Source organism: Musca vetustissima, unplaced genomic scaffold (assembly GCF_032173495.1).
Source record: "Musca vetustissima isolate MV318-11 ecotype Yass unplaced genomic scaffold, APGP_CSIRO_Mvet_v1 utg102770, whole genome shotgun sequence".
NCBI lineage: Eukaryota > Metazoa > Arthropoda > Insecta > Diptera > Muscidae > Musca > Musca vetustissima.
In genome coordinates, this window is record NW_026884435.1 from 25,210 (window position 1) to 47,262 (window position 22,053).

The window sequence follows — 22,053 nt, forward strand, 5'->3', positions numbered from 1 at the left end:
GATAGTTGATACCCTACAAATCCTTAATTGAAGCATAGCTGGAAAGGAGCCTGGGAATATGTTGATACTGGCCTGAATAAGATTTTCTATGGAAAATTTGCATAAATATCTATAGGAAATCTTCAATTCAGCCTGGCTGAATAAGATTTTCTATAGGAAATTTTTAATTCAGCCTGGCTGAATAAGATTTTCTATAGGAAATTTTTAATTCAGCCTGGCTGAATAAGATTTTCTATAGAAAATCTTCAATACAGCCTGGCTGAATAGGATTTTCCACAGGAAATCTTCAATTCAGCCTGGCTGAAAGGATTTTCCACAGGAAATCTTCAATTCAGCCTGGCTGAATAGGATTTTCCACAGGAAATCTTCAATTCAGCCTGGCTGAATAGGATTTTCCACAGGAAATCTTCAATTCAGCCTGGCTGAATGTGATTTTCTATAGGAAATCTTCAATTCTGCATGTCTGAATAAGGTTTTCTATAGGAAATATTCATTTCAGCCTGGCTGAATAAGGTTTTCTATAGGAAATTTGCAATTCAGCCTGGCTGAATAGGATTTCAATGGGAAATCTTCAATTCAGCCTGGCCTTAATAGGATTTTCAATGGGAAATCTTCAATTCAGCCTGGCTGAATAAGATTTTCTATAGGAAATCCTCAATTCAGCCTTGCTGAATAAGATTTTCTATTGGAAAATTTCAATTTAGCCTGACTTGAATAAGATTTTTTATAGGAAAACTTCAATTTAGCCTGGCTGAATAGGATTTTCTATAGGAAAACTTCAATTCAGCCTGGCTGAATAGGATTTTCTATAGGAAAACTTCAATTCAGCCTGGCTGAATAGGATTTTCTATAGGAAAATTTCAATTCAGCCTGGCTGAATAGGTAATCTTCAATTCAGCCTTATTGAATAAGATTTTTCTATAGGAAATCTTCAATTCAGCCTGGTTGAATACGATTTTCTATAGTAAATCTTCAATTCAGCCTGGCTGAATAAGATTTACTATATTAAATTAAATTTTGCTCAGCTGAATTTTGTTTTTTGTTGCAGAATTTCAATTCAGCTCAGCTGAATTAAATTTAACAACCCAAAATTTTCAATAAACTTAGCTGAATTCCGTAAAATTCATTTTTTTCTCCCCTGAATTGCGTTTTTTGGCACCACTGTGTCAGTTTTATGGACACTCTTTTATTTTATGTGGTTTTGTTGGTTCTCTTTCAAATAATTCGACCAAAAAACTAAAAATTAATCATGATCATTCAAAAAAGTGCTAATGCAAAAAAGGTTTTAAAAATACTATTTAAAATTGTTGTTGTTGTCTTCTAAAACATTAGTATTTACACACAGACAATAATTGTTTTTGTTGTTGTTATTTTTGTTTTTCTTCGACATTGGTAGTCGATATGGATATGCAATGTTGTTGGTATTATTTGAAAGGGTTGCCAAAATCCAAATGATGAAGACAAGTTTTTTATCGTCTGAACAACAACAACAACAAATTGAAAATTGTAATCAAAAAAATAAAATGACTTTGCTAATTGAAAATTATTTCACACCTTTTGTGGGGCCCCTTTTGCTCGACAGCCAAAAAACCCTCACCAAAGTGATTTCTTATAAATATGGCTAAAATTCGGAGCTGCCTTCTATTTTTTGTAAAAATTCGTTAACGGACGGCTGTCTAAATCTTTTTCGGTGTGTGTCGGCGCGTAACTTACAAAGCAAAAAATATGAATTCGAAAAGTTTAAATCTGCTCGACATGGCCGATGATCGTGTCCCCGAAAATAATAACACCGTGGACTTGCGGGAATTTGTGCATGAGAAAATCGTGAATGAAATGCAGTTGATGTCGAGCGACGAATTGGATGCCATCTTGCAGGCCAACACTCTGGAGCAGCAAAAGCAACAGCAAGACCTGTTGCATGGCAAGCAACCCACAGCAGATTTATCTCCCGATGAGGAGATTATCAATGAAATGGTTCAAGGTCTTTGTTCGACAAAACAAAAATCAACGTTCGTAAAGATCATAGCCAAGTATATCAGGTAAGCAGGCAGGCAGGGTGTGAGGAGAATCGTGAGTGCAAACCAAAATGAAAAAATGTGACTCGTGAGATGATCACGAGCCTTTAAAGTGGGTAAACCCGAACGTCATAAAAATCAACATCATACTGCAGAAATGCGCAAAACAATTCTTGCAAATCAAAATAAACCCCAAATTTTAATCATAAAACAAGTTTACGTGAAAGTACTACTCCCCATGCCATGCTGGATCGCGGAGATTAGATAAACACACCATGCCCTCCATGCGTTCTAGAAATGTTGCGCATTTATCTCGGCTACGTTGATTAAATCAGTTTCTGGTAATAAAACATTTAATTGCCCTGCCAAAAATAATAACCGATGTACAAATATACATACATACGCGAATGGATGTGTATGTGCGAGCCTCCAAAATTCCATTCAGTCGGGCGCCATATCTTATCGCGCAGAGTGAATGCCTGGCACTTGTCTGCAAAATTCTAAACTTTGTTCTATGAATAATTCGGTAATAAATTTACGGCTTATGAATGAAATATTCCGGGGGAATTTTTGATAATTACCAGTAGTAGTCGGCTGATGAAATTCGAAAAAAAATTAAATAAATTTGAGTAATTTAAGACATTGAGAAGCCAATGAGTCATTGTAAAATTTAATTCAGCTGAGCTGAATTGTAAAATTTTCTATAGGAAATTGTTTTGCAACTAAGTAGAATTAAAAAAAATATATATTCAGCTAAGCTGAATTGATTTTTTTCGGTAAAACACTTTATTCAGCTAAATTAAAATGAAAATTTTCAATAATATGATATGAAAATATAAATAATAATTTCAAAAAAAATTGTGTTGAGCTAATGAAAATTGAAAATTTTCTATGGAAACTTGTATTCAGCTGAGCTGAATTAAAAATGTTCTATAAAATATAATATTCCGCAAGGCTGAATTGAAAAAATGCTATTGAAAATTATATTCAGCTAGCCTGAATTAAATATTTTCTATAGAAAATTCTATTCCATGCTGAATGGAAAAATTCGTATTGAAATTTGTATTCAGCCTGGCTGAATATGATTTTCTATGTAAAATATACAATTTTGTCTGCCTGAATTAGGTTTTCTATACGAAAACTTCAATTCAGCCTGAATGATTTTGGTTTTCTTATGAATACATTAATTCAGCCTAGCTTAATTGTGTTTTCTACAGGATGTGTACAACTCGGCTCGGCTGAATTGGGGTTTCAGTTGGGCATCTACAATTTAGACCTGCTGAATTCGGATTAGTATAGAAAATCTACAATTTAACCCAACTGAATTATTACTTTTTTTATAGAAAATCTTTATTATTTACTCGTCTGAATTGAGGTTTCTATAGAAAATTTACAATTCAGCTTGGCTGAATTAAGTTTTCAATAGGAAATATACAATTTAGCCCAGCTGAATTGCGTTTCCTGTAGAAAATATAAAATTTACACCCGCTGAATTAGGTTTACTAAAGGAAATTTTCAATGTTGCCCTGCTGAATTTAGTTTTCTATAGGAAATGTACAATTCTGCTTAGCTGAATTTGGTTTTCTATAGGAAATCTACAATTCAGCCTGGCTGAATTAGGTTTTCTATGTGAGATCTTCAATTCAGCCCAGCTGAAATTAGTTTTCTATAGGAAAACTACAAATTATCACACTTAAATTGGGTTTTCTATAGGACAACTTCAATTTAGCCTGTCTAAATTTGATTTTCTGTAGGAAAACTTCAATTCAGCCCAGCTGTATTAAGTTTTTTATAGGAAAGCTTGAAATCAACCCAGCTGAATTTAGTTTTCTATACGAAATCTACAATTTAGCCCAGTTAAAATGGGGTTTCAATAGAAAAACTACAATTCGGCCTGGCTGAATATTATTTTCTACAGGAAAACTTCAATTCAGCCTGACTGAATTAGGTTTTCTATAGGAAATCTACAATTCAGCTCAGCTGAATTAGGTTTTCTATACGAAATCTTCAATTCAGACCGGCGGAATTGGGGTTTCTATAGTAAAACTTCAATTCAGCCTGGCTGAATTAGGATTTATACATGAAATCTACAATTCAGCTTAGCTGAATTTGAGTTTTTCTATGAACTTCATTAATATTGGCTTGAATTTCTTTCATTAGACCATCTCTGAACCGCGACTTAAATGAGACGAAACAAAATAGTTCCGACTGTAGCTAGTTTCGAAGGTGACAATTATAATTAGTTTCAATTAGTCAGCGAATTAAGACAAAGATTCAAAGAATTTTTAGTTAAATTTAAAACAAAAAAGAGGAATTAAAAATAAAACACGATAATAACACGAGCATTTAGAAATTTTCAATATAGCATAAGTGGAAAAATTAACACCTCCGGGGTGGGGGTATTTAGGTATGTCTTGGGGGTATGTGTGTGTATGTATGGTGTGTTTTATTTCTCTGAAACAAAAGTATATATACGTATATGTATATTGGGACAGACTTAGAGCCAGACAGACAAATGGATGAATGTATGGATACATATTGACAATCCTCCTCTGTATGTTTATATAGAGCGAATTTTTACGCACACACCTCCCTAGCCGTTCGTTGGTGTGTCAATAAAGATAAAAGTTGTGAAAATTTTGTTCTGCTTGGTTTTGCTTTTATAAAACCAATCCTACCAACCAACCGACAACGAACCCAATTAACATATAGTAAACATCGTCGATCATACACTTAGTAACTTACTAATACTTGTATTAAATCAGACAGCCAACCGAACAGAAAAAAATTAATAAATAAATATTTTATTTTCATCGTTGCTGTTTGTGTTGTTGCTGCGACCGATATATTCGAGAGAGTCCAACAAAAACAAATATAAATCAAATAAGGCTATAAATTGGCAAATCATATGAATATCGGATAACAGTCGCAATAATTCAGCCAAAGGCTTAACATATTCTATTCCGAAGTAGGCCTTCGCGGAGAATCAATAACGTCTTCCTTTTTATCAGTTCTTTTTTGATAAACATTGACTTTGATTTAATAAATAATTCGGATATTTTTTTTTTTGAATTTGTATTAATATAAATAATAATTTTGTGTAGTGCCATTTGATATATCCTTTGATCGTATTTGTATTCGGTTTCGCCCCCAAAAATTATGGTGTTAAGTGAAGAAATCGAACAATTGAAACAGTTACAACAAGAAATGGAAAGCAAATTGAATCCTGCTGAAAATAAAGAAGATTCAGAATTAGTTAATACCGAAACTGCTCATGTCATTGAAGAAATAATTGAAGGTATATCGCTGCAAGGTCGCCGCGGTACATTGGTGCGCACAATATCAGCTGTTTTAAGGTAAATGGAAAGGAAAGAGTGAAATGGAAATAATTTCATATTCAAATTTATAAAAATCCAAAGTGAAGACTTTAACATGTGATAATAGTGTACAAAAATAAATATGTACTCCTAAAAGTATGCAGCAGGAATGATACAAACTATAAGCTATTACATTTACGATTAGACTTTTAATGAGTTGCAGATATATAAAATTTAAATATTAAATATAATTTTTAAACTTAAAACTTCAATTCAGCTCATTCAGACCGGCTGAATTGGTTTTTATATAGGAAAACTTCAATACAGCCCGACTGAATTGGGTTTCCTATGAAAAATCTTCAATTCAGCCCGGCTGTATTGGATTTCTTTAGGAAAACTTCAATTCAGACCCGCTGAATTGGGTTTTCTATAGGAAAACTTCAATTTAGCCCCGCTGAATTGGGTTTTCTATAAGAAAACATCGGCTGAATTCGATATTCTATAAGAAAACTTCAATTCAGCCCGGCTGAATTGGCTTTTCTATAGGAAAATTTCAATTCAGCCCAGCTGAATTCGGTTTTCTATAGGAAAACTTCAATGCAGCCAGGCTGAATTCAGTTTTCTATAGAAAATCTTCAATTCAGCCCGGTTGAATTGGTTTTCTATTGGAAATCTTCAAATCAGCCCTGCTGAATTGCGTTTTCTATAGGAAAACTTCAATTCAGCCCTGCTGAATAACATTTTCTATAGGAAAACATCAATTCAGGCTATCCGGAATTATAGAAAACCTTAAAAAATTTTAAATAAATGTATGCACACACACCTCGGGGTGTATACCTCTCACACTCCCTTTTTTTCCCCAGAAAACGAACACATAATATTGACGCATAGCGTACGGTAAATTAATACGTCATGTGCTTCCTTGAACTAGCTGGTATAGCCGATAATGTGTATGTTCATAAACAGTTATTTGATATCTATGTTATCGATAATGTGTACGAAACAATTATTTTGTTTTATGACGCTTAATGTGGTAAACGCTTATTTTGATTAATTTATTTTAGGGATACTTCTGAGAGAAATCAAATTGCTTAATTGCTAATCAGGTCTTCTATGACCTTAGAAGACCTACATTCCAAATTTCTTCTAATTATATTCCATAGAAAATTGATACTCTAAATGTGTTCTATTCCTAAAATGCTTCCTGAATGAAGGTAAAATAAAAATTAATATATGGAATAAATTTTATAACAATTTTATATTGCCGGGTCTACTGTTATAATCCTAAAAAATTATGAGTATTTGATTAATTTATTTCATCAGAATACAGAGGCGTATGATAAATGACAGTCATCATACGTCTAGACGGTACCTCAGAGGAAGAGAGAGAAATACAATTTTTTAATATTATAAACTTTGATTTATTCTGCTCTTTTTGATAAGAAAAACGTAAAAAAATATTGGAATGGTCTAAAATATAGGAGAGTATAATAAATGATAGTCATCATAGAACCTCTGAGGTACAAGATGACGTTAATCACCGCCTGGGGTAATTTATTAATAATTTTCAAATTACAATATTGTGAAATAAATATCTTATTTTTAAATTCTCAGAACTATATTCTATAGATCCTACAAAAATATATGCATACGTTCTATAAATGAATTGTATTACATTTGGGGCGCATAACATATGATACTCGTCATACGTCCATCAGAAATTAGTCTATTTATAATAGCGTATGACATATGACAGTCATAATACGCCCTCTGGGATAACATGAAGAAGAATAGTTTATAGATGAATTAAAAAGTATAATATTTTTTAAGAAATCTTATCAAATAAATTTTTTAAAAAATTGTTATATTGTCGTCCTAACAACTTCTATAAATCCAACAACGAAATATATGCATTAATTAATTTTAATGCGTATAACATATGATACTCATCATACGTCCTGAGGTACCCCAAATAAATTAGTCGATTATAATTAAGTGAAAATATAGACAAATTTCTAAAATTATTTTATATATAAAACAATTGTACAAAGGGTTTTTATATCGTCATGTTCACTGTTATAAATTCTAAAAAAATATATTGTATATAAATGCGATATATTTCATTTTGTGTATATGTGTATGTGTGTGCGTTTATATGTGCCAATTAATTAATTATAATTTTTTGATTTACACTCATAACTCATTGGTCCTGAGTCTAAGCTATTTTTAGAATGTCTATCTGGAAACTATCAAATTATCACCAACTATTTCAAGCTTTAACGTATTGTATAATCAATATTAATTAGTGGACTTTTCTTTTGCGGGGTCGTATTACTAATTAATAGTAATTCTATGATATGAGGCTTTATCATCCTACAACCACCATTATTACACACATATCAAATGGAAAAATACCATACGTGAATAGGGAATGGGAATTTAAATACACATGACTTATTTCTTTTTATTAGGAGAGTGGGTTGTCGTGATCAGATGCCTTGGAGTTCAAATTTTGAAATATTATCTTTTGTAGAACAAATTTTTGCATATTAATATTCCAACATTTAAACTCCAAAGCAGCTCATTGCAACCTCCGCACTTTCAAACAAATATATTTTCATTTACAATTTTAATTTTGTTTTACAAATTGTCACATTTTCAAACAAAAAATCGCCCTCATCCCCTGTGTCGTATAATTGATTTAATTAAGGTATCACGGGTTGTATGATGAATGGTGTAAGCAAACATTACTTATTCGTCTTTTATTACCTACATTTCACGTGCACAGCAAGTCCATTGTGAATTTGAAGCAAACGTGGAAATGTATTTCTCATTTTTCTTTCACCCAAACAAAAAACAATCTAATTTTTTCCACTTAGTAATTTTTTTTATTTATTTTCCATTTTGTTGAAACCGAAAAAAAACACACAATACAATTTCGATTATCCGTTGAAAAACACACACCAACAAAACAAAACATGCAAAAAATTAAAAAAAAAATACAGTTTGCAGAAACGCTGCTACTCAGTTCGACCGTGAGTAATGATGATGATACTGTGTTTTTATTAAAGTATTTGTTTTTGTTTCTTAGTTATTTGTTTTAAATAAAAAATACATTTTATTTGGCATTTTCCATGAACCAAGTGTTTTGTCTGGGATAAATAAAAAGGAAATATATATTTTTGTTTTGTTTTACTTTAAAAAATAAATTGTTTCATTTGGTGCTTTAGTATTAGTACGCATTCTTCACCTGCACTTCTTGTTTCCTTTGTTGTTTTATTTGTTTTCGTTTTCTTGGAAAATGAAATATAAAATTTAGCATTTGTTGAAATTAGTTCTTGTTTTTCGTAGATTTTTCCATTTGCTTTCATTTTTATTTTCAAATATATTTAAATTAAAAATTCCAACTAAAATTTAAATTGTTGCCAAAAAATCCAAGTATTGTCTCTGTCTAATTATGAAATAATATTTTTTTTTTTTTGAATATTCGATTGTGTTTTTTTATTTTTTTTATAAAATATATTATATTATTATATAACAAATATGATGGATATATGGGCGTATACGTTACGACATAAATCATATGCGATGTGGTACACAATGTTTCAAAAATAAATTGACGACAATTAAATTTAAAAAAATATTACATAATTCAGCTTATATTTATAGCATTATACCTAACACATGCCACAGGCCTTCCAAAAATATTTAATGAGTTATAGAAATTCCCGGAAGTAATATATAGACTCTCTATAAAGCAGCCGTAGCCAAATCTTCAATAGACGGAAAATTTCCTGAAGATAAAATTCATTTCATTTCAAATTCTTTTAGAAAAGACTTTTTAAATTGTGATCAGTATGTAATTAGGTGGTCCATATCAAGGTCCACTTTTTAGGTGACAGAAAAGCCTTTCTAAATGCCATCCATATGTGAAAACAACTCTTTCAAGGCCCACTTTTTAGCTCTTCGGTGGTAGAAAGAAGTCACTCTAGTATACAATATTATCTAAAAGTGTTTTTCCAAAAGAAAATCGCTCATCAGTTTACATATAAAATATAAAGTATTGTATAACATATAATTTAAAGCTCCAAAAATTCTACCTAATGAGCTCTAATTCTATCACAGGAAATGCCTATTTGCGGTGGAAAACCTTCTAAGAGCCTTATTGAAATATATGAAATTTCTTTCATACATATTGGCGTATACATAGTGGCATATATCATACGCCATAGAAACCCCTAAATGATAATCACTATATGTCATTATTTATTCCAATGAAATTTGGAAACATAGTTTTCAAATTGATTATAAAAATATCCTTCTAGTAAGGGCCTTATTCAAATGTATGAGATTTCTCTCAACTCTTTAACATGGTGGCGAATACTTATTGGCATCTATGCTCTAGATATCCGAACACAAGATCCTCATTTAATATTAAAAATATTCCCCTAGTTACTGATAGAATATGTATGAGATTTCTTTAAATTCTTTGATATAGTGGCGTATACATAGCGACATCTATTATACGCTCCAGGTACCCAGAAATGATATTCGATATATGTCATTACAATCTTTGTTCCAAGGAATTTCAGAATAAAAGTTTTGCATTTCAAAATGAGTAAATGAGATTTCTTTCAAATCTTTAACATAGTGGCGTATAAGTCACGACAGATATCATACGCTCTACAGATCCATATTGAAGATATTTAACTTGTCTTCTACAAAGAGGATATCTTCGGAATTATTTTAATATGTTGTAGATCATCAGAGAGCAGAATAAGAAAGAATAAGAAATCGTTAAGAAATCTTCGATAGCTAGAGAAGATTTAAAAGGACGCTAATAACTTGCAGGTCATTGGAAATTCACAATAACCAATTTTAGGATATAAGCTTTTATAAGGGAAGTATGCCTATATCTAGGAGATAAATATCAGTCAGTAAGTAATCAATTGTCCACTCCCTCCTTGTTAATTGGAATTTGAGCTGAAACTCTCTTATATGTTCCATACAGAAGTGTTATGTTGAACTTACCACTGTGACGTATACTTTTCGACATACGTCATACGTTCAATGGTACTCCAAATAAAAATATAATTAATTTTTCAATTTCAATCTAGATTTTCACTTGAAAATCTCACAGATCCAAAATATTGATAAGTGATTAAAAATATTTAGTGAACCTCAAAGCGAACTTAATAATAACACAATAAATTATTAATATGACATTAATTGTGACATAGTGACATATACCTTTTATTGTACTTCTTTAATATACAAGTAAATAGAAGTTATGAGTTATCGATGGCGTATAAGTAGCGACATTAGTTATACGACCCATTAGTTTTATTATTCGGTGGCGTATAAATGTCGTCATTACTTATACGCACACATAACAGTGTTCTTCCTGGTTCCATTATATCCAGGTAAATAGTGATTGAAATAAATTTTCTGAAAGGTTTTCGGTAATAAAAAACCTCCACAGATATTTAAATTATTTTTTTTTTGAGTTTCTGAAGAAGAAAAAAATATGGTAACGCTTAGTTACTTCAATGGGTCAATTGTTTTATATTAAATTAATATATTGTATATCCCTAAAAAATAATAGAAAATCTTCTACAAATCGTCGATAGCTGGAATGGTATATAAAATAGTGTCTATATATTGGAGACAATTTTATTTCGATGGCGTATACGTACCGCCATTATTTATACGACCTGTACTACAACGATAATAATCAATTGTGGCCTATACACACTGACATCAGTTATACGCACAATGGTACACATATATAAAACAATATTTAATCAAAATAGTAGTTTTCCTATTTCATTGAAAATTAAATTTTTTGGCGCCCAAATGTTTTTCTATTTATATTCTTGTTCAAATGCGTAGGTTCTTCAATGAATTCTCAGAAAACACAATAACAATCTTCTACAAATCTTTGGTAGATACAATGGTATTTAAAATAACGTCGATATATTGGAGACAATTTTTTATCGATGTCGTATACGTACCGTCATTACTTATACGACCTGCACTACAACGATAATAATTATTTGTGGCATATACACACTGACATCAGTTATACGCACAATGGTACATAGAAATAAAACAAACTTAAATCGATATAGTGGAAGTTGTCCTCTTTCATTGAAAATTAATTTTTTTTTGGCGCCCAAATGTTTTTTTCTATTTATATTTTTGTTTGGACATTGTCCGTTCCACCCTATTACATTTTTTTTCTAATATTAACATATTAAAATTCTTGTCTCTTTGCTCAATTAAGATGTCTGAACAGAAAAATATGTTTTTTTTTTGTCACAACGTTTGAACTTTGAACGGAAGATTTTCAAAAATCAAAAAAAATGTGTAGTCGATGTTCGAACAAACATTTAATTTGATTTAGAAAATGTTGTTGTTGAATGACTGCTGTCACTTTGTTGTGCTAAATTTAGAATACAATTAAATAGATATTGGGAATATTTGGGAGAAAATTAAGAAATTTATAAAATATAAAATTGAAAAAAAAATGGACACTTAATTCATAAATTGAATAGAAATTTTAGAAATTATTATATATTTAGGGAACATTTTTTTATTAGCCAATATTAAACTTGTTTATAAAGATTTTAAAACATATTTATTGAAAATCTCTAAAATGATATTTTTATTATTCAAAATTATAGTTATTTTTAGCCGAATTTGTTTGCTAACAAATCAATATAAGAGATTGTTTTTGTATTCTGTTACTTTAAATTTCTTTTTTTCCTAATATTCTCCCTTTACCAATAAATGTCATTCACTTCTATGAAAATAGTCCAACTACCCCCCTGATTCCAATGTTATGGTCATATATATTCCCATACACAATTTATCAAAAATGTTTCAATAATTTTATTCTTCACCACAATTCAGGTCACATCTGTCGCGCTGGCATTTCGCTTGTCGTTCGCGCCCTTTTATTGTCAATCACGACGACAACGATCAATTAAGACCGCATACATTGATTTGTATTTCTTTATTTAGACGCCTTTTTCTTATATTTATTTTATTTCTGCTAATAATTGCTAGCCATTTCTTTGATTGGAAATCAATCTGCAAAAAATTCTAAACAAAATTGTCTTTAATTGATTTGCTGACGAAAACTAACGGCTGTCAGATGTGTTAATATATGATGGAAGTCGGAGAATTTATCGTCAGTTGGCGAAAGTCTTTGAAGGCGGTTACTAGTCGAGAAAAGTGTTATAAAAAAACTATCCTAACGACATCAAGGATATATCGGGACAACATCTATATTTTTTGTGAATATAAAGTTATGGAATTTGCCATTCGTGAATCAATCATGATTGATTATTATTGTTTGAGGTGTCTACCCATTGTTAACCGGTAATAAGCATGAAGAGATCAGTGAAAAAATAAGAAATCTGAGAAAGAAAAGTGAAAGAAAAATAGAAAAGACAAATCCTGATGAAGAAATGTTCAAAAATACAAAGGATATCAAATCAACTGTGACAAAAAAATAAATTAAATTAAATAAAAAAAACATTTGACATAGAAAGAGGACCCTCTGTAGGTCATATATAAGTTCTTATATTTCTAAAACGCCTTCAGAAGACCCATAGTATAACATTAATATAGAGTCTCATATGATATTCTTTTTAAATAAGGAATTTTAGGACGCTTCTATTTGTAGAAGTGTCTGAGGAGGTCTTCTGTCAGGAATACACTCAGGAGGTTGCTCAAGTGTACTTCAATTTGTAAAATTCTCTCAGAAGATTTTCTAAATAGAGAAACATGGTTTAAATGCGTACGTGCACGCATTGGGTAACATTTTTTGGTTAACGTATGGCGTATACGTACCGTCATTAATTATACGGCCTGTAATACAACCACAATAATCAGTTGTGGCGTAGGTATACATAATGCCAACAGTTATACGCACAATGGTACAAAAAATCTTAAAATATTAGAATCTGTCCCCTTCAGTTGAAAATCAAACACGCATTAAATTTTTTTGGCGCCCAAATGTAATTTTTTTAAGTCTTCGGTAGCTATAATTGTATTTAAAATAACGTCTATATCTTGGGGAACATTTTATATTGATGGCGTATACATACCGTCATTATTTATACGACCTGTACTTCAAAAATAATAATAATCTGTGGCGTATACTTAATGACATCAGTTATACGCACAATGGCACAAAATAATCTTAAAATATTAGAACTTGTCCCCTTCCATTTAAAATTAAATACGCTTTAATTTTTTTTTGCACCCAGGAGGCCTTATATAGATATTTAGAACCTTAGGGGGTGTTCTATTTAAAGAAGATCAGAAGGTGTTCTATCTGTAGATGACCCTCAGGAGGTATTCTATCCTATAACAAAACAATTCAGGACGTTTTTCTTCGGTAGCCAGAATTGGATTTAAAATAACGTTTATACCTTGGAGAACATTTTATATTGATGGCTTATACTTACCTTCATTATTAATACGACCTGTACTTCAAAAATAATAATTATTTGTGGCGTATGCATAATAACATCAGTTATACGCACAATGGTACACAAAAAAATCTTTAAAATATTAGAACCTGTCCCCTTTAATTGAAATTTAAATTAACATCATATTTTATTTGGCGCCCAAATGTTTTTCCTATTTTTATTTCCCTCAGGGAGTCTATTACCTATACAGAAAGGTCTTTTTTTGATAGAAGACTTATACAAGGTATTCGGTCATAGAAGACTCTTAGAGGTCCTTCTGTCCATAGCAGTTTCTCAGAGATCTACTATCCACACCAGATCCTCTGCTTTCATCTGCCCATAGCAGATCCTCAGAGGTCTTTTGTTCCCAAAAGACCTTAGAGATGCCAATATTTATAGACCCACATGAGGTCTCTATGTCTCTTTGAGATCTTCTTATTTTTTTCTAAATTATGTTTATTAATTTATTTTAAATTTTTTATAGTTTTTGTAAATATGTAAATTTTGTATAGCATGCTTAATTAGGTTCATTATATCTATGTCTATTTATGTGTGTGTTCACTATGAATCTCTATGAAATTAATAACTAATCATGATTCGTTATCCTTTTTTCTCTCTCTCTTCCTCTCTTCGTACAGTCATCGTGAACAAGAGCAACGCAATGCCGAAGATGTTCTCTTCGATATGTTCTACAATGAGGAGACCGGCCTTATATCGATGGGAAAATTCTTGGCCGCTCTCAAGACCACTGGTATAAGACGCAGCGATCCACGTATCAAGGAGCTTATGGAAAATCTCAAGAAGGTACATAAGCTATCCAACTATGAATCGGGATCATCGGCTGAGACACAGAATTTGAATCGTGAAACATTTAAGGCGTAAGTTGAAGATTTTATTTTTCATTTTTTTAAAATTGAATTTTGTACAAAATCTCTTTCATTTTTTTGCAGTGTGGTAGCCCAAAACATTGTCTTGATTGCCAAAGCTTTCCGCCAACAATTTGTCATACCCGATTTCGTGGGCTTCGTCAAAGATGTCGAGGATATCTATTGGAAGTGTAAAAGCAACACCGATGGCAAGGTAGCCGATTATATCCCCCAATTGGCACGCTATAGCCCCGAATCATGGGGTGTCAGTATTTGTACCATCGATGGCCAACGTTATTCCATTGGTGATGTCGAAGTACCCTTCACATTGCAATCATGCAGGTAATTATTTAGTATTGGAATACATTTTCATTCATTTGTCATCGTCGAATTGAAGTCCTGTCAGGTTGGTGAATAAATTTGCCGATTTTCTGGTTTCTAAATTATGTTTTTTCTTTGTATGAAGAACCAAAAAAAATCTAATGTGACTTATTGCAGTTGTGATTGTTCAAACACCTCGTGAGAGTCGTCGTGACCAGAGCAGCGGCGAGCCAGTTGAACGAATTTCTTCTTCTTCTTTTGAAAGATAGAAAGAAAGACGATGGCCTGCTTGGTGGTTTGCATTGCATTGAAAAAAAAAACGCTTGGTCACCTCTGGCTGTGTGTGAAGAGGAGGAGGGTGCACGATGCTGTGGTGTGTGGTTGTTGTTACGACGTACCCACCCAGTGTGTGAAAAAAGGGGGTCGGTTTGATTAGACCACCCCCTAGCCATCCATCCATCCACCCACCATTGACTGTTCCATCCAACCATCTGTTCGTTCGTTCATTCAAGTGAATTCCCGCTGAATTCACACACACACACACACCTGAATGTTTGTTATGCCAAACATTTATTGTCAGTGTCACTGTCTGTCACTCTCTCTATCTGTGAAGAAAGGTCTGTTCTCTTATTAATTGCAACAAATTTTACTTTATAATTTCTTTTACAACAACATAGCAAACCTTTGACCTATGCCATTGCCTTGGAAAAATTGGGTCCCAATGTGGTGCACTCGTATGTTGGCCAGGAACCAAGTGGTCGGAATTTCAATGAATTGGTGTTGGATTATAATAGTAAGTATTCGGACATATTTTTATTAAAATTAAAAAAAAAATAGTAGCAAAAAATGAGGACCCATTGCAGGCCTTCTGCATATGGGAGGCCTTCGGTATATAAAATCAAATGTTGATTTTTAATTTTTGTTGTTTTTATTCTTCTGCAGACAAACCCCACAATCCCATGATCAATGCTGGTGCCATACTAACCTGCTCCCTGATACACGCCCTCATCAAACCCGAAATGACCATGGCTGAAAAATTCGATTATGTCATGAATTGGTTTAAACGTTTGTCGGGCGGTGAGAATATTGGTTTCAATAATGCTGTATTCCTGTCGGAACGTGAAGCTGCCGATCGTAATTATGCCTTGGGCTTTTATATGCGTGAAAATAAATGCTATCCGAAACGTACAAATTTGAAAGAGGTTATGGATTTCTATTTCCAGGTAAGGGTCAACGAGACAAAAAATTTAAAAATATTGAAAAAATATTCATAAATGTCCTTTCATTACAGTGCTGCTCCATGGAAACCACCTGCGAAGCTATGTCTGTTATAGCCGCCACTTTGGCTAATGGTGGCATTTGCCCCACCACCGAAGAGAAAATCTTCCGCCCCGAGGTGGTGCGAGATGTCCTGTCAATTATGCATTCATGTGGTACCTACGACTATTCGGGTCAATTTGCCTTCAAAGTAGGCTTACCGGCCAAGTCTGGAGTCAGTGGTGGTATGATGTTGGTGATACCCAATGTTATGGGCATTTTCACCTGGTCACCACCATTGGATCAATTGGGCAACAGTGTGCGTGGTGTACAATTCTGTGAAGAATTGGTGAATGTTTTCAATTTCCATCGTTATGATAATTTGAAACATGCCACCAATAAGAAGGATCCACGCAAACATCGCTACGAGACCAAAGGTTTGTCGATTGTCAATTTGCTGTTCTCTGCAGCGAGTGGTGATGTCACCGCCTTGCGTAGACATCGTCTATCCGGTATGGATATTACATTGGCTGATTATGATGGTCGCACCGCATTGCATTTAGCTGCCTCTGAGGGTCACTTGGATTGTGTACGCTTCCTGCTGGAACAGTGTCATGTTCCACACAATCCCAAGGATCGTTGGGGTAATATGCCCATTGATGAGGCGGAGAATTTCGGTCATCACAATATTGTGGAGTATCTGAAGGAATGGGCTGAAAAGACACAAAACACTGAAGATCTAACCACGGAGGCTGTGGTTAAGAATACTGAGGCGGATGAGGTGAGTGGAACGGGAGGAAGTGGAATGGAATGAAATTTGATATTAATTGTAAACTACTTTTTTATAGGAACTCATCACTCAGGACATCAAAACCGGTTATGATCGCAGTGCCACCGCAAGTCCCATGCCTTCGGAAGCCAGTAGCAGCAGCGGTCCCGATGATCACAGCCGTCCCGGCCTTTAAAGACTTAGATTCTATATATATAGTAATATATATAGAAGATATATACAAGTAGTATACCTGAAAGTAGCGGTTAATGGAATCTCTTTTTTTAATTTAAAAAAAAATATTTATTTGCATTAGGAGTTTCTTTTAAAGATATTTTTTCTACATATATAAAAGAAGAAGATGACGGATATAAGGAAGTTGGAATCAAAGGATTTGAATTGAAATTCCTTTGAATTGAAATTCCTTTTCAGTCGTTTAGATTGACTGAAGATTGTAAGAGGATTTCTAAAATACATTTCAATTATAATCATCTAATGACCTTATATCCGCTCCTTACCTTGCTAATATATGTAAATTCCACATAGTTATTGTATTAATTCCTATATGGAAAAAAATCGATAATGGTTTAAAGCTTTAGTTTCCAAACTCGAATCATAAAAAGAGGCATTTCGTTTTCTAGTTAAAAAGATAACAACTTAGAATACTTCCAAGTTCCCACAATAGAAAAAAAGGGAGGAGGGTAACCATAACACAAATGAATTTCCTTAATGGATATCCGTCCCCTTTTTGTAGCTTACTTCCAATAGAATTTTGTTCTTAATATTCCAAAGCCATATATTGAAAACTATACCAGTGTTGACCCCCGAGATATTAAGCTAAAAAACTTAATCCTGATAATGACAATAATACAACTTAATAATATTTATGCGAAAAGAAAAACCAAATCTTACTTAAATATATTTAAGATCATAAGTGTATATGTGTAATTTTTATGATTCACAATATGAGTACGTATATATATACACTCTTTATCCAAATGAGTTTCAAATAGTCCAATAATTTAATTTTGTTTATTTTATTTCCATAGAAATAGATCTCCATCGCCGCCACTTTACATACAAAACCCCCAAACTCATCTCCTAAATAGGAATTTTTGAAAATCACAACAAAAATATTCGCACTCAAGTTTCGTATTTTCATCAATGATTTTTTTATGATTGATATTCCTGTGATTAACTCGAAATCTTAATTATTTGTATTTAGAAGACATCAAAGAAAAACATAAAACAAAAAAAATTAAAAAAAAACAAAGCATCATGTCGTTACTTAATTTTATATATCATCACTTCTTTTTTTAAAAAATTAGTTTACTACTACTATAATTATTATTTGAAAAAATGTGTATTATTTTTTTAGCTTTGTTCATTATTAATTATTATTATTTTTTATAGGTTTTTATTTTTAATTATTATATATTGTAGTAATTCACCGGTTCCTTTTTTTAATTATAATAATTCATGCATAATCATACATACTTACATTTTAATATCTTCTAAGTCGTCTACCCTGAAAGAAAAAACAATAAGCATTTTATTATTTTTTGTCTTAGGTTATTATTAGTTATTTAGTTAACAGAATTATAATTATATATAAATTTATACATATATGTATTGTTGTATATACCAAATACCAAACGTATATGTATATACATTAAATTATATACTTAAATTTATCTATATTATATTATTACACCTGTATATCGTACTTTCATGATGTAATGACAATTATGAAGGATTGATTATCAATTAATGTTTTGAAAATTATTTAAAAAGGAAACAAGTGTTATATCGAAATAAAGTGTTTACCTATTTGGGGTATAAATACACCAAATAACAAAAAAGAAAAAAAATATTTATGTGTTTGAATTTTGGAATTAAAAAAAATATAATTTAAGGACCTATATTAGGTTTGTAAAAAAATATATTTTGTATGGGAACCTTCAAAGGCGTGGATTAAAAAAAAATATTTTTTAAGGGTCCTTTCACAGGCGTGGATTTTTAAAAAGAATATTTTTAAGGGACCTTTGAAAGGCGTGAATTTTTCAAAAAATATTTTTAAGGGACCTTTCAAAGACGTCGATTTTTAAAAATAATATTTTTAAGGGACCTTTCAAAGACGTCGATTTTTAAAACGAATATTTTTAAGGGACCTTTCAAAGGCGTCGATTTTTAAATAGAATATTTTTAAGGGACCTTTCAAAGGCGTCGATTTTTAAATAGAATATTTTTAAGGGACCTTTGAAAGGCGTGAATTTTTCAAAAAATATTTTTAAGGGACCTTTCAAAGGCGTCGATTTTTAAAAATAATATTTTTAAGGGACCTTTCAAAGGCGTGGATTTTTAAAAAGAATATTTTTAAGGGACCTTTCAAAGACGTCGATTTTTAAAAATAATTTTTTTAAGGGACCTTTCAAAGACGTCGATTTTTAAAAATAATATTTTTAAGGGACCTTTCAAAGGCGTGGATTTTTAAAAAGAATATTTTTAAGGGACCTTTCAAAGGCGTGGATTTTTAAAAAGAATATTTTCAAGGGACCTTTCAAAGGCGTGGATTTTTAAAAACAAATATTTTTAAGGGACCTTTCAAAGGCGTGGATTTTTAAAAAGAATATTTCAAAGACCCTGTCCCGATTCAAAGGCGTCGATTTTTAAAAAGAATATGCATAGAATTTTTGAGAATATGGGACCTTTCAAAGGCGTGGATTTTTCTGTCCATGTTAAATTGTAAACAATGAAGGTCGCATTTTTATTATTTGGATGAAATTTGGCCAAAGGCGTGGATTTTGGAAAAAAAGTTCAGATTTAGATATATATATATTTTCGTCCGATTTAATGTAAATGGGCACCTTTCTATATATCGATTTGAACGAAATTTGCACAGCGAACTGAATTAGGTCTAGAATATTTGTTAAGTTTCCCGAAAATCCTTCAGATTTAGATATAGCTCCCATATATATTTTCGTCCGATTTAATGTAAATGGTGTACCAAAGTTCCTAAATATCATTCGATTTGCACGAAATTTTGCACAGCGTACTGAATTAAGCCTAGAATAAGGTGTGTTAAGTTTCGTGAAAATCGGTTCAGATTTATATATATCTCCCATATATATTTTCGTCTGATATAAGGAAAATGGTGCACCAAAGTCCATATATATCTTTCGATATGCACGAAATTTAACACATCGTACTAAATTAATCCTAGAATGATGTGTGTTATTTTTCATTGAAATTGATTCAGATTTAGATACAGCTCCCATATATATTTTCGTCCGATTTAATGTAAATGGTTCACCAATGTCCCTATATATCTTTCGATTTGCACGAAATTTTGCACAGCGTACTGAATTAAGCCTAGAATGACGGGTGTTAAGTTTCGTGAAAATCGGTTCAGATTTATATATTGCTCCCATATATATTTTCGTCCGATTTAAGGTAAATGGTGCACCAAAGTGCCTATATACCTCTAGATTTGTACAAAATTTGGCACAGCATACTGAATTTAGTCTAGAATGATGTGTGATAAGTTTCGTGAAAATGGGTTTAGATTTAGATATAGCTCCCATATATATTTACGTCCGATTTAAGGTAAATAGTGCACCAAAGTCCCTATATATCTATCGATGTGAACGAAATTTGGTATAGGGTACTGAATTGAGTGTAGAATAATGTGTGATACGTTTCGTGAAAATTGGTTCAGATTAAGATATAGCTCCCATATATATTTTCGTCCGATTTAATGTAAATGGTGCACCAATGTCCCTATAAATCTATCGATTTGCACGAAATTTGGTATATGGTACTGAATTGAGTGTAGAATAATGTGTGATAAGTTTCCTAAAAATCGGTTCAGATTTAGATATAGCTCCCATATATATTTTTGTCCGATTTAAGGTAAATGGTGTACCAAAGTCCCTATATATCTTTCGATTTGCACGAAATTTGGCAAATCGTACTAAATTAAGCCTAGATGGATGTGTGCTAGGTTTCCTGAAAATCGGTTCAGATTTTGATATAGCTCCCATATATATTTTCGTCCGATTTAATGTAAATGGTGTACCAAAGTCCCTAAATATCTTTCAATGTGCACGAAATTTCGCACAACGTACTGAATTAAGCCTAGAATGATGTGTGTTAAGTTTAGTGAAGATCTGTTCAGATTTAGTTATATCTCCCATATATATTTTCGTCCGATTTAAGGTAAGGTGCACAAAAGTCCGAATATATTTTTCGATTTGCACGAAATTTGGCATATCGTACTGAATTGAGTCTAGAATGATGCGTGTTAAGTTTCGTGAAAATCCGTTCAGATTTAGATATAGCTCACATATATATTTTCGTCCGATTTTACATAAATGTTTGTCCGATTAACACGAAATTGTGCACAAAGTATCAAATTGAGTCTTGAATGACGTTATTGGGCTTTGTTGAAATTGGTGCAGATCCAGCCATAGCTTTCATATGTATTTCGAACAGTGTTTGATTGAGAATACATTTTTAACAGTGCGGCATACCGAATAGCTATAAATCATTTCCATAAATTTTTTTAAATCTGCGCGAATTAAATTTTTTAGACATGAATATGTTCCTTCGAGGGAACATTGACATACAATTAATTTACTGATTTTTGTTTTTCCTTACTGGTTTAAAATATGATTAAGGACCTTTGATATGCCCTCAAACATATTTAATTTTTTTCCTTAAAAATTTGTATGACCGTATAAAATATTTTTTTTTTTAATTTAGTGCTCTGTAATCAGTTCCCACTGTATTTTGTTAATGGTTCATGGTTTTTGACCCTACTACCTTCTGAAAAAAAGCTTTTTTGTATTGAAAAAAGCTTTGGTCCAACATGAAAAACTCGTAGCCCTAACATTACAGTGAGCATTTTAAAAGCTTGAATCCACATAACATTAGGAGCTACAACCGGGTATTCGTACTACTTCAATTTACAGGAAATGTCTGCCGACTCCTAAGGTCTCTGTTGTTGATATAGCTTTACTGTTA

The 22,053-nt window shown here is 31.9% G+C and overlaps 1 protein-coding gene across 1 annotated transcript in view; it reads left to right on the forward strand.

The window, feature by feature from the left end:
* LOC133331443 (glutaminase liver isoform, mitochondrial) overlaps positions 1 to 17,235 on the forward strand; it is a 34,405-nt gene extending 17,170 nt beyond the window's left edge. Inside the window, exons 3-9 of the mRNA XM_061539835.1 lie at positions 8,338 to 8,367; positions 14,454 to 14,693; positions 14,766 to 15,023; positions 15,680 to 15,795; positions 15,945 to 16,225; positions 16,294 to 17,040; positions 17,108 to 17,235. Coding sequence (XP_061395819.1) covers positions 8,338 to 8,367; positions 14,454 to 14,693; positions 14,766 to 15,023; positions 15,680 to 15,795; positions 15,945 to 16,225; positions 16,294 to 17,040; positions 17,108 to 17,224 — 1,789 coding nt within the window. The 3' untranslated portion in view covers positions 17,225 to 17,235. The remainder of the gene's footprint in view (positions 1 to 8,337; positions 8,368 to 14,453; positions 14,694 to 14,765; positions 15,024 to 15,679; positions 15,796 to 15,944; positions 16,226 to 16,293; positions 17,041 to 17,107) is intronic.
* Positions 17,236 to 22,053: the final 4,818 nt, after the last annotated feature.